The following is a 14,081-nucleotide window of genomic DNA, read 5'->3' on the forward strand; positions in this document are numbered from 1 at the left end:
AATAGATCTTTCAGAAAATATGAAAAACTCAAAATTGACTCGGTTGACCCATTTCACCTTTCAAGAGGTGTGAATTTTGTTTATTTTGTGATGCAGGGTCACGTGAGTAATGGTCTTCTGAAATCTTGCGGAATAGTTTTACATATCGTTCTGACGGCGTTCGAAGCAGTCCGTTGTGACCAAGCTTTACACGGATGGTACAGTTTGGGTTGAGATGGAGCTTCCAATTTTTTTTAATGATGATTTTTATGAAATGAGAAGCCTTTAATGTTAAATGAAAGAGCATAATAACTCTAAGAGGAATGCAACGTTTACTTGATGAAAATTAGCTTTGAAATACCTGCGATCTCAAAAACAAAGCGATCCCAATAAAAGGAGGGACCAACCTTGTATTAGGATCATTTTGTTTTACTCTGTTCTTTGATATATCAGTCATTTCAAAACCGTTTTTCAAAAGGAAAAAAAAATAATGTTGAATTCCTCGTAATATTTTGTGCCCTTAACATTTCATGAAGTGGTTTCTAAGCATCTCGCAAAAAGTTAAAAGCTGAATTCTCATCTCAACCAATACTATGGCATCCCTTTAAAGTATTGGTATTTTTTCATAGTTTCTGTGCTAGACTTCAGCTTGTAGGATCTTTTAAGATATGGAATAATGCAATTATTTGCGGTCTTCCTCTAATGCAATATAGTCGAAGTGGCCCTCACAAACTACACGAAATTTTGATATTCAAATGTTTCGATGTTCAGTTTGGTTGTACCAAGGGCCTCGAACCAAGAGGTTCCATTGTAATATTCTCACAACGGTACCGAGGTTTCGAAGCCACATTGTTAATATCTATTTTTTTTTCTGTTTGCTGAGAATTAATGCTCTTAACGACGACGATGACGATGACGACAACGACGACGACGACGGCAACAACAACAACAGCAACAACAACAGCAACAATCTGGTGGATATATTATTTGATTACCTGTACTGCAGTGGAGTCCTGACCAGCCGGCTGCGCATGAGCATCCGTACGGGTCTGGAAGGCAGAATAGCGCCCATTGGCAGTCGTTGCTTTGGGGGTTAATATCCGTGCAAGAAACTTCGCATTTTTTTCCCACATGACCGGATCTGCATGCTGTCATGAAATAATCAAATGCCGTCATTAGCAAGGACATTAAAAACACAGGCATCATCACACATGCAAACACACACACACACACACACACACAGAAACACACATACCAAAATTGCTATCGTGTGAACGAAATTTGTATTGTTTTATGTATCGTTAAATGCAACAACAGCACCTGTCCTGACGATGGAGTGGCGTGTTCTAATATGCAGACCTTTCCACATTCTTATCTGCTTCTTTTCCTTTATCATCTTTCTTTCCTCATCTTGTACTTAGTTTCGTAGTGTCATTGTACTGTCTTCCTGTGATATAAACGATGTCGCGTCTTTTGTGTATGCATTTATCTGTTGGTTTTTATGTTTTATTTCTGAGTGCATACCCATGTGCATGTATTTACTTTTTCACCATTCTTTTGGTGGAACACTCAGCTCAGAAAAAAAAAGCGTCTGCAGGTTGTGACATTGCTAGAGTAGTCTGAATCACTGTTTATAATGATGATGTTTTTTGACTGATTACGTTTTTAGTATACCACGTATTGCTAGTCTTGTTTTTAGTGGACCATTTATTTTCCAGCTTACTTGGTCTTGGTCTTGGTCTTAGACCTCTGTCAACGTTTTAAAGCATGCATTAGTGTCTTGAGTTATTCTACTTAGTTGTAGGGCCTACATCCACACACTAGGACCAACATTGCCTTTTTTTCAATGTTTCTTTCAATTTGATTAAACAATGTGATTGTGAAATGCGTGGCCTGTATTTTTTTCATTTTTTGGATGGAAAACAAATGAAATGAAATTGAATTGAATTAAAAAGAATTGAGTTGGACTCGGGGCTTGATGGAGGAAACGAACTAGAAGTGAATGTCATGCACACAGTGAATAAAGATAACATTTTATGTTTTCGTGTATGAGTATTACTAAACAAGGGGCAAATTTTCTCATTCTACACAAAAGTAAAAACTGAGTGACAGGTAACTTCTGACGTGCAGGGAATAGGCGGGAATGTGAAAATGAAGGCACTTACTTGTCTCAAAGCACTTTGAGTAAGCCCATTATAATACACCAGTTTTTTTGTTGTTAGTAGTATACAGAACATTCTAATTATATGGATTGAAATGCATAAAGCTCTAATCTTGTCTCCAGACTAAAAAACATCAGTCTATTGCCCATCACTCCTTGCTGATGGATCATTTTGTGTATCCTCCCGCTCGATCTGTCTGCCCATGTATATAATTTTATATAAGAAATTGTGCCATCAATAGCAACATTTGTGACTGGCCAGATTGATACCACGTGACGTGCATAAATTTTGTTATAATACACGGTAAATATAACTATTTTGCACTACTGCAGTCATGGCGTATGTACAGTCGTCGTCTAGCGTTTCCGTTGGGTTGTACTGACACTTGTACTAATACGACGACAAAACTTGCAGTACACACATGTAATATGTGTATTGCTACGAGCGTGCTAGCGCTTCATACACACTGCGCATAAATACGCTGCAGCCATGCCACGCAACGGAGGCGTAGGCACATTGTGTATCTTATACAAATGATGCACAGGATAGAGTGCGTTAGTGAAGGTGCGGCGCACTCGAGAGTATTGATAATGCAACATGCACAAGGCGCACACTAACGCCACGAAATAATCCTGTGGATCATTTGTTTTATAAAATGGGTCTATGATTATGTTCTTCACCTGTAACAGTAGATCTAACACTGTACTGTACTGTACTGCATACCTGATTGTCTGAATACTACTAACAGTAGATCTAACAGTAACACTGTACTGTACTGTACTGTACTGTAACTGTTGCTGCATACCTGATTGTCTGAATACAACTGTACTACGTTTTGCTGACAGTAGCTGATCCAAATTTTCACGGGAAATATCCGTCAATGAAGTCTTGGTAAATTTCACAAAGGCCTCAAATCTTTGCCATCCGAATTTCAGAGATCGCTTCGTGCTCGCCGAATCAGTTCCATTGATTAATTCATCCAATTCCTCGTCATTCTACAGTTCAAACTGCGCCTGCAGCGGATCCGAGCTGGAGGCAGCCATTTTTTCGTTCGTTTCGCTGGCAATCGATATCGCGATATCAACCTTAGGCTAACTACTAACAGTAGATCTAACAGTAACACTGTACTGTGCTGTACTGTAACTGTTGCTGCATACCTGATTGTCTGAATACAACTGTACTACGTTTTGCTGACAGTAGCTGATCCAAATTTTCACGGGAAATATCCGTCAATGAAGTCTTGGTAAATTTCACAAAGGCCTCAAATCTTTGCCATCCGAATTTCAGAGATCGCTTCGTGCTCGCCGAATCAGTTCCATTGATTAATTCATCCAATTCCTCGTCATTCTACAGTTCAAACTGCGCCTGCAGCGGATCCGAGCTGGAGGCAGCCATTTTTTCGTTCGTTTCGCTGGCAATCGATATCGCGATATCAACCTTTACATATAAGCATTGCATGCAATTCAAAGGAGCCGCGCGCACAGACGATCGGCAATTTACCATAGGATAACACGCAAGTGCAATGGGACTAAAATAAACAACGCCCACGTGACTCATTCCAGCGCTTCCTATTGGCTACATTCTTGAACCCATTTTATAATATATAATATATACCTCAAATAAAGTTTCTTGCAATATGATTGTGCAGAGCACGAAAAGGGTGTAGTTTTACTAGCTATCTACGAGCAGCTGAATGCGGTGCTTACTATCTAGCGTGATATAGTACATTTGGGAATCCACGATCTGCATGCAATCGTGATTGTGTGATCGATATCTAAATTTCTCTGTGTTAAGTACTTGTATGTACGCATGTACACTATTACGTATTGCGGCTGTGGATCTGCTACATGGAGCACAGTGATCTCAATTTAAGCCTTCACTTCAGGTTGAGAAACCGTAATTTGATTTGTCTGTGTTTTTATACAAAATCATTGTCGGAAGAAGACATAGTCTAGACCTATAGGTCCGAATTCACGAAGGTGGTACAATTGAAATCATGGTTTGAACCATGGAGCCCCAAGTGTTGCATGGCTTATTTCGTTACGAAATCAGTCATTTCGTAACGAAATGACATTTCGAAATGAACATTAAATTCGTTGACGAAATGTAACTGATTTCGTAACGAAATGGGCCATGCGACACTTGACGCTCCATAATCATGTCCATGGTTTGAACCATGGTTTCAATTGTACCACCATGACCACCTTCGTGAATTCGGGCCCTAATCTCTAACGTGAGAGATCGATCTGATTGGTATTACATCAATTACATAGATCTACTAACATTTCATATCGGCCTATCAACGTTCTCGATCTAATGTAGATTTGGTATAGACCCTGCAGAGTTTCAAACAAAAGCAAATAGATTCATGTGTGGTCGAATCATGGCGAGCATTTGAATACGCTGGATGGTTATTCTTGGCCTAATTGATACATTCATTTTTGGGCCTTCCTGAGTTGCCGGTCATAGGAAATTATTAGTGTGATATGGACAAGGTGTTATATAAACGAATAATTCATGATTTTGTAAATGCATTGGGGCACGTAATATCACACTCAGTGAGAGGTTCGCGGAAAGTATACAACCTTCTGATCCGTACTGTTTATATTTGGACAACATCTAATTTGCATGTTTTTGTGGGTTTTTTTAGGAAACACAGGCCTGATTCTCCATGGACCGTGCAGGGTATTGGTATGTGGAACAGTAACAAAGTTACAGTTGTAGTCGTAAGATGGAATTCTGATTGTTTGTGCAGATTAACGCGACTATAAACGGTCCTGGCTTAGACCATCCTATAGCTAGAAAAATAAGTGTTTAAAATACACTATATTAACTATAACAAAGTTATAGCGGCCCGTGGCTAGCACTGCAAAGATGCGCTCCTAAAATACACAAAGACATTCAAAATAAACTCACCCATTTCACAATGATCGCCCATAAATCCAGGCGGACAAACACAACGCCCCTTAATGTCGTCGCAGATTCCTCCATTGTAGCATGTCGGACAGGTAAACTTACAATTTGGCCCCCAGAGGTTATCTAAGCAACCTGGTTTTAAAATTTGAAAGATGATTAGTGCTAAGGAGGGTATCACCCATCCCTTTTTAAGACAATGTAATTTTCAGCTATATTTCCATTTATAAGAAATGAATTACAATTAAGAATTCCTTCCAAGTAGGCCGTTGTGTGCTTTTCCTGTGAAGTCCGATACAGCGCTTTAAAATGTTTTCGTATTGCAGCTTTGAAGATATGAAAAGGAAAATTAAATAACAATTAGAAACCATAGAAACACTCCAATCGTTGTAGTGTAAACACGGGAAATAATCAAGTGGAAATTGCACTTTACTGGTATCAGTTACAATGTGACAGGAGATGCCAGTGAACCTTTGTCTAGAAGGAACATACAACTCTAACTACCTTTAAAACGAACGCAATTATCCAATGTCAGTGGGAGAATATAAATAATTTTGATTCGAAAAGCAGTGTTTAAGTAAAAGATGATATTTAGCAAGGTCATGGGTCGCTGTTTTTGTGACAGTGAGCAGTTTCTCTCTATATGCTGTCGGCCTATTTTAATACCTCGAACTATCAGTCTGACGATTCCTCCTTGTTCTTTCGCATTGCCGTAGTAGCATTGATATACACCAGCCATGGATTCGCTTGCCTTGCTGATGTACAACTCATTACCCTGCACGGAAGCGGAAAGATCACTCTGACCGTTGAGCATCCAGACGGGTAAGCCTGAACCAGTTCCCATTGTGTTCATGACGAGACGTACTTCTTCATCAATGCTGGCAGTTACCGTCAATTTATTGGGTCTGAAATTGGCTGTACATTAATGAACAAGAGGACACATAATTAAGCTATCAAATCTTACACTTCAGGGCTGAGATACAAAAACATTCTCTCAATTTCATGTACAGGCAAATTATGACACGGACAGGACTCTAAACTATAAAAAAAAAGAGAGAAAAGGATGGAAGAAATACATTGATTTAATCGTGCTCAATCATGATAAGAACAGAAAGTGTCTCAGTTCTAAGTTTCCTCATGATTCTGTTAAAATGTGCGAAATATGATTACATCGATCATTATCTCCATTATCTATGGTGATGCTTAAAAATAAAGTCAATGGGTCAAAATTTCGCCTTGGCTTGATATAAACATTGGCATTACTTGTTGTTCATGAACATTACACTAATTCCTTCTATTTGGATTCAATGTCTGTCTTTTATTGATATATATGTTTATATTTTTGGAGCAGGAAATACAGAAATGTTGATTTTTGTTTTGTTATTATAGAAAATGGTAACAAAAGAAAAAATGCATATCCATAACATAATAAATCAGCGCTGTATGAGACGTGGTGATAGCCCATTTATAGGCTATAATGTGAGTCATGGCGCTATGAACTTTGGAGTGTGACCGCGTCTATATCAGTTTTATTTTAATACAATCATTATAATTTACGCTGTTTAATTAACTGCTGCAGATTTGTAAATGAATCCGATAAACAAAACAAACCCGGACACTTAGTCATCATTCTGGCGTTCTATATTTTTTAAGTATGAAGGAACCTGCGTTGTAATGATTACTTGTGGTGAACCGGCTACTCAGTCATGCATGTTAAACAACGCTTAACTTCATTGGTCGTACCGAGGAGGTGGGATAAGTCGACCCAACTCCCTATATTGTCTTAAAGTCACCAATACAAGTAAACAAGGTGCATTTTTTCCTGTTTTCAAATTTCCTTTCTGGCGGAACCCCATAGATGAATCCGCATATTTCATGAACCAGTCTTAAAATTGGATGTATAGAAATCGTTGAATATCATTATAATTATATTCTTATTTCAATTCAATTATTAAAGGGATTGTATAATTTTGGTTGAGACCTAATTTCAGGTTTCTAACATTTTTAGGTGAGATAATGAGAAATCTCTTATGAAATATTATGAAAGAGCATGTAATTCCATGAGGAATGCAATGCTTATTTGATGAAAATTGGTTTTGAAATGGCAGAGATATCCAAAACAGAGCGATTCTAATAAAGTGTGGGACCCACACTTTTTTACGATCGCTTTGTTTTACTTTGTTTTTGGATGTTTCAGTCATTCCAAACCCGATTTTCATCAAATAAACTTTGAATTCCTCTAAGAATGGTATACTCTGTACTATTTCATAGGTGTTTTCTTGGTATCTCACAAAAAGTTAAAAGCCCAATTCTCATCTCCACCAATACTGTACCATCCCTTTAATGTACAGGAATGCATGACAAGGCACTGTCTATCTGTAACTGTAATAATCAATTATTGATAATGTTTGTTTTGTGTAAACTGTGTAACAAAGCAGCGTAGGAGTTGTATGGACACATGTAATGCATGTAAAAAAAAGTCTTTAGATCTTATCAATGTGTGATTACACTATCTTCGGAAGACGTTTATGTGTGTGTCCGACGGATAATAAAAAGGGATTATAGGCACTATCGACTGAATTCTTAAATGATTAACTATAGGATGTATCATTTCGAAGGAATTACACTCCTTTTACTCAATGAAAATGAAAAACCTGATTAAATTATACTCTGATATAAATTTTCACGTGCTCATTCGGTACTTTAGACATGATGTCTTTTGTTTCTTGCATTAATATCATAATAACACGATAATGAATAAATATTATCATTGTCACATTCACGCGGAGGACCAGCCGCCTTCCCCCGCATTGAAATGTTCATAAATTATATTAAAACTTGCAAGAATTGCATTTTCTGCCTACCCCCCCTCCCCACTCTGTCTGTCTGTCTGTCTGTCTCTCTCTCTCTCACACACACGCACACACACACACACACACACACACACATACACACACACCATAAATACTGAAAACTTGATAGGGATAACGCATGGCTTCCGCCACACTATACACAGCAAATATCAGCTGACAATTTTGCGAACCTCTAATACAACGTCCTCGGGCCCAGAGAGAGAGAGAGAGAGAGAGAGGGAGGGAGCTCATTCCACGAAGATGCTTTGTCAATACGTACACTCTAAAAAAAAATCCGGGTCAGAACTGACCCGGAACTGGTCCGTTGGGGTCACACACCGTTCCGGGTTAGAAATGACAAGGAATGGGGTCAGATATGACCCCATCCAGAGTCATGAGTCAGGGTGACCCCATTCCGGGTCTTCATGACCAAATTCCAAGTCATTTTTACCTGGAACGGTGTGTAACCCCAACGGACCCAGTTTCGGGTCAGTTCTGGCCCGGATTTTTTAGAGTGTATAATGTGATTATGACAAGCACAGAAATGATGCTCCAGGTTGTTTGCACAATAGCTGAAATAATTCTCGCTATCGCCAATGACGTAAAAAGTACCCGGATGTTGATTTAAGCGTCATTTACGGTGCATTATGGGATAGTCCGGTAGCAAAATCACTTCCGTTCGTACGCGCGTGATACGTGACTAATGCTATTTACACACACAACCGACTGTATTCTACGTGTACTTCCGGTTTTCTCGACTTGAATTACAGCTTTAATATGATTTGAAATTTCTCCATTCTTAAGAAATTGCTGTTAATACGACTATTGGTTGTTGCTGCGAAGCTGCCATGTGTTGTTCGCACGACATTAAATGAAAAAAAATCTGCAGAAATAGGACCCTTACTGGCATGGGAGACGTGACGTGGCCGCGTGGGTGAAGTTTGCGGGTGACTCCACAGCGCAGTACGTGCACGCGCGACTAGACTTACTAGTAGTGGTAGTAGCATAGCACTAGGTAGTAGGCCTAGTGCCTACGTACATTGTACGTACATGTACTGTACTTACTTAGGAGAAGTTGCTTCGGAGACAGGATAAGTACGAGATCACTGTTCGTTCCCGATTGTGTTCGCGACATTTCGAGAGAGAACAAATTAAAAAAAAGATGGGCATTCTATGACGATATCCAGGTGGGTGAATATTTTCCAGCATATTTTCAGCGTATGCAGAGATGACTGATCTGTGATGTGCACATCGATCGCATGATCAAGCAGCACGCTGTACCGGTATGTGTTAGCTTATGCGCTGCGTGCAGTGGTGCATGCTAATGCAAGGCCGGCCGCCGGCGGGGACTCGACTACAGTGTACGAGTATGACAGGCCTGGCCACTCGCTGGCTCGGGCGGTACAGCCGCCTACTGTACTACCGTGGTCGGCGCGGCGCTATAGGTAAGGTACACGTACGCGCACGCTAGCGTTGTGCAAATTATGCTCCGCGCCGGAAGTGCCCTTGCTACCAAGTGCACTAAATCTTGACGAAAAATCCACATCCGGGTACTTTTTACGTCATTGGCGATAGCGAGAATTGCAACAACTCTCAACAACGTCCTGCATGGTACTCAGTACACAAACCAACCATTAAAAGTTGCATCATTCTACCCAGCTATAAGCTTTTAAAGTGATCATTTATGAATAAGTATGACTTTGCCTCACACGTTTGTTCGTTTCGCTATCAGATCATCGTCTCCTTGTCATTAGGTTTAGAACATCGCAATGCATTAAACTAAAAATAGTTACAAGATACCCAAGGAAAGAAAAACATGTGATGTCATGAGATTTAGTGGTAAACATTAAAGTTGCAGTCTTGTTACAGTAAATGAGTGTTATTGTTTCGAGGGTCCATCATAATCTACATGTATTATGTTTAACTGTAAAATTGAGCGTATTTTGATACGGAGACGATGTTAAAGAACTCTTCCAATGCTTGTACTACATTATCATAATGAGATGACTACAGAAAGGCTGTTTCACACGGTTGTGATATATTTTTTTTATAGCCTTGGTTTAGGAGGAACTACCATTTTTTCTTGTGACTGCATGCTTTTATCAGCTTATACATGGCATGAAGACAAAGAGAAAATAATGAAATCTACGAATTACTGTAATAAGTAGCGGAGGGGGTAGATGGTTCTGCCATGGTGATGATATTAACATTTTAAAGGGAGTGGTCAAGACAGAGGGAACATACTGTTTGTCTTGTCATTTCTCCCCTAGAGAGATGCGAGATATACGGGCACATTAATGTGGATATCTTCCAAGCTATTCACCTTACATAGGAAAGACAGTCGTGACCTTACGGCCTAATAGACTTGAGACCTATAAGAGTGTGCTTCGAAATAATTTTTGCCTTTGTAACTTTTGTTATCTTTTCGTGGCCTATTCCTCCGACTTGGTATCAAAAACAATGTCTTTACAATATAAGACCTATCATTATACAAAATTTATAATACATCAATAAGGTCATCAGTAATAATTACCCACGTAGGTACATGTATACCTTTGGAAGAGGAAGTTTGGACTGTATCGAAAATACCGTGAGTGGGTGGTTATATAATGTGCGAACAAAGTCATGTGTATTGATTGTTTTATAAAATGATGAAATAAATCCTTTAGTTTGATAATTCATCCTCATAGCAAATAGGGCCTAAATAAAACGTGAAATCTCGCCCGGTCACTATGACGTGAAAGTGCTGATGGTCGGTCATTACACTTTTCTAATGACCAGTCATAAGCAAAATTATGTGTTTCATTGTAGGCGAAAAAAAAATAGTCACGTGTACGCCTTAACCTACAATTTGATTATATCTGCTCTATCATTCAATATGATAAAGACTGAGGCACTATCAGGAGAGACTTGTACCTATCAACAGTATACTAAACATGAAAGACTTTAATTAGATTTAACTTCTCATTTTGTTTCGTTTTGTCCCTTTTCACCTGACTGGTTAACATGCACGTTATTCATTTACTATGGGCCTATAGTACCTAAGTTGTGAATGAAAAAGTGTAGCAATGTCACGGCCAGGATGTTCGTCACACGCAAAGCAAGTATGATAATAATCGAAAGAATCATGTAAGTAAAGCACTGATAAACGCTATGGCATTGAGGTTACATCTGTGAACACAGGAACTTAAATAGATGGGAACATCGCACGACTAACGTGCAGGATTATGCTTAATTACATGTTTTCGTAAACAGGCGATACTTTTTCAACTGAGCATACGAACCGCTTTCAAAATTGTCTTTTCTGTTGTCCAAGTCGGTCTGCTTCAGGTCTATAGTCACATGCACTATAATAACAACAACAAAAATATAGCCCTGTATTAATCCCAACGGCGGTATCTACGATGATTTTAAGGACTTTATGTAGACTGCAGCTTGAAGGGCATAAGTACTCATTCTGAATTTGAAAGTCAAAGATGTTTAGTTGCTCCCGGGCATTTTTCCCTTCCGTTCCCGCCGACGATAAAGGTAAAACTGACTATCGTTAGTACAAAGGGATAGACTATTTTACCGTCAGAACGTATAAACAGAGTCGTAGCGCTTGTTGTCCAATTGTACCGTTCAGCTTGACATGAGTAAGCCCCGAAGGTGTCTCCAGTATCAGCAGGTAAGGTGACCTTTGCCGAAGAGGTGAGGTAGCTGTCTATATTTGAGCCAGATGGTAACTGACACGAGGAGACATCATCATCGATAGAACACCAGCTTGTCACATCTGACCCCGTGGTCAAGTCTATTGACTTCTGAAAGGTCAATGTGCTTGTCGAATCAGCACCGCTCACAATAGCTGCAAATGAAGCGGGCTGACTGGGATCGTAGATTGGGTTGAAATTAACACAGGTCATGTCCAGGATGTTTCCTGTAAATGTGAAATAAATGGAAGTCCACGAGAGAAACAATGGAAAACGAATTGAGCTTCTTGTTCCACTGACGGTTTCCTATAGATAAACACGTGATATTAGTGAACACTGAAACATTCATAAAACACATCATAGAAGTTTGAAGAAAGTCTGATTATGGACTCCAAATTTGTGAATTTTCAAATTCGTAACTTCACCCATACAATGTACTCTCTAAGACCCGCGATATCAAAACTGATATTATTCTAAAACAACTTGACCAAGTTTCCCAAAAAGCCACTTTTGCATGTTTATTTTTTCTGCATTCCCTAGATTTGCTGAATTAGAGAATGGGAAAAAGACGGGGAAACAGAAATATAAGGAAATACATTAGAATATATGGGTGGGCTTATAACAAAAAATAATAATTTTGGAAGTATATGGATGTGATAGGCAAGAATGGTGGAAGATTATTGTAGGAAAAATCAAAAATGTTTGGAGTCCCTTCGTAAGATGTAAAGTTACTTAGTCAGTTGTCTTTTTTTTCCCAATAAGTAGAGGAATGACGGAAGGGAAGGGCATATTTACAAAAATAGAGCATGATGCCCATCATTTCCTACTTACAAAGATCTCTGAGTTTTTTTTTTTCTCTATACCATATATAGATTACGGAAATTATCACGTTTGCTTTCCAGGAGAGAAAAGAGGAAAGACATTAAAATTATTCATCTACATACCTTATTTGTGCAGCCTGTACAGTGGTCTGAGAATGATTTTACCAGTCACGACAACTGTGATAAAAATTACTGTCGGGAAAGCAAAACTTAAGGGGACAATTCCTGCTCTAACAACAAGGGACATAAGACATCATGAAGATTAGTTAAATCTGAGACGGTTTTGACGGTATGCAAATAAAAAGGGAATGAAATGCTAATATTCAGTTCAATCCCTGCCATATGTATGGCCATTTAAATATCTACAAAAGTAGGCTTGGTATTTGGGAATAGATAACATTATAATAGCCACCCTGGCTATATTCTATCCACATAGAAGGTACCCGATTTTTATCGGAGAGCTTGTCGGAATGTTTGTTAGAGTTCGTCCTATTTTCTTTTTACCACTGACAGGCACTGGGTGCCAAGTTCAAACAATTTTTATGAGTGAGATTTTCATGACTCGGCATCTCGGCGAGCGAATGTCCGCGCGAGCGAGGATGTGGGAGGGGTTCCCCCCGTGGCCTCCCACGGTAGGGAGCTTTTTCAATTTTTAGCTCTTAATGATGCGATCAGGTGCACACTTAAGTGACTATTTTTTACTTATTTCGAAAGACAAAATGAAAATATACCTTCAATTGCAACTATTATTTTGATCTTTTGAGCTATGCTCATTATTATAGGCCCAAGTTGCAGACTTCGCCCGATGCGTGAGAAAAATGGGTGCCATGCGTGAGATCGTGAGACGGCCCCTAAATACTTGAGTCTCACGCAGAATGCGTGAGACTTGGTAGCTCTGCACTGAGTAAGTGACAGGAGACTCATTCTAATTATTGATATCTGCAAGATTGAATATTCACTGACAACACACTGAATCTGATAGCAAATCTTCTCAATTCTTGTTATATTTACTACACTATATTACCGTATCCAGTGGATGTGAGTGTTCGCCTTCGTTGGTCACAAATCCATCATGACTCTAGACCAGCATTAATTTTCTTTGTATAGGTTGACAGAAACATGAGCAGCTCTATCACTCAGTTATCTTTATACTACGAATAAATTGTATATCCAATACGCCAAATATTGAACATAGCCAAGTTGTATTTCATTTACCTTTGCTTCATCCGTTTTGTTTTGCTCTTTTTGTGTCATTTTGCCACTTGTTGCCTCTAGTTGCAATCCATCTGAATAGAACATGTCAACATGACAATTTTATATTATACGCTATAGCCCCCGGCGCACCGTGCCAACTTCACATCACAAAACTTACCGCAAACTGCCACGTTCATGCCGATGATGATTGCACATCGAAGTGCTAACATTCGGGATCGTAGTTCCATTCTTGTGACCCATTCAGTGGATCTATGCTCTGCCCGGAATACTGTAATTTCTCCACAGCAAGAATTACCCCATGCAGCCGAAAGAATAGGATCACGCGCATATGAAAATGATCGTCTTTCTTGTCATTCCCATAACTCGCATACATGTGTGTTGTCTCTTGGAACTCTAGGCCAGGAACAATATTTTTCTCAACTTTAATTTCCTGGTTCACCGGTTAGTAGG

At 39.2% G+C, this 14,081-nt stretch overlaps 1 protein-coding gene across 1 annotated transcript in view; it reads right to left on the bottom strand.

Moving 5' to 3' along the window:
* The window catches only part of LOC139743890 (receptor-type tyrosine-protein phosphatase F-like), a 95,038-nt gene extending 81,180 nt beyond the window's left edge, over positions 1-13,858 (bottom strand). Inside the window, exons 1-5 of the mRNA XM_071654358.1 lie at positions 13,789-13,858; positions 11,538-11,822; positions 5,721-5,969; positions 5,058-5,189; positions 975-1,127 (exon numbers count right to left, since the gene is read on the bottom strand). Coding sequence (XP_071510459.1) covers positions 975-1,127; positions 5,058-5,189; positions 5,721-5,969; positions 11,538-11,822; positions 13,789-13,858 — 889 coding nt within the window. The remainder of the gene's footprint in view (positions 1-974; positions 1,128-5,057; positions 5,190-5,720; positions 5,970-11,537; positions 11,823-13,788) is intronic.
* Between the last annotated feature and the right edge of the window lie 223 nt (positions 13,859-14,081).

The sequence above is a fragment of the Diadema antillarum genome, unplaced genomic scaffold, assembly GCF_040938485.1.
Source record: "Diadema antillarum isolate AM-2024a unplaced genomic scaffold, OU_Dant_1.0 seq00001119_RagTag, whole genome shotgun sequence".
NCBI classification, from domain to species: domain Eukaryota; kingdom Metazoa; phylum Echinodermata; class Echinoidea; order Diadematoida; family Diadematidae; genus Diadema; species Diadema antillarum.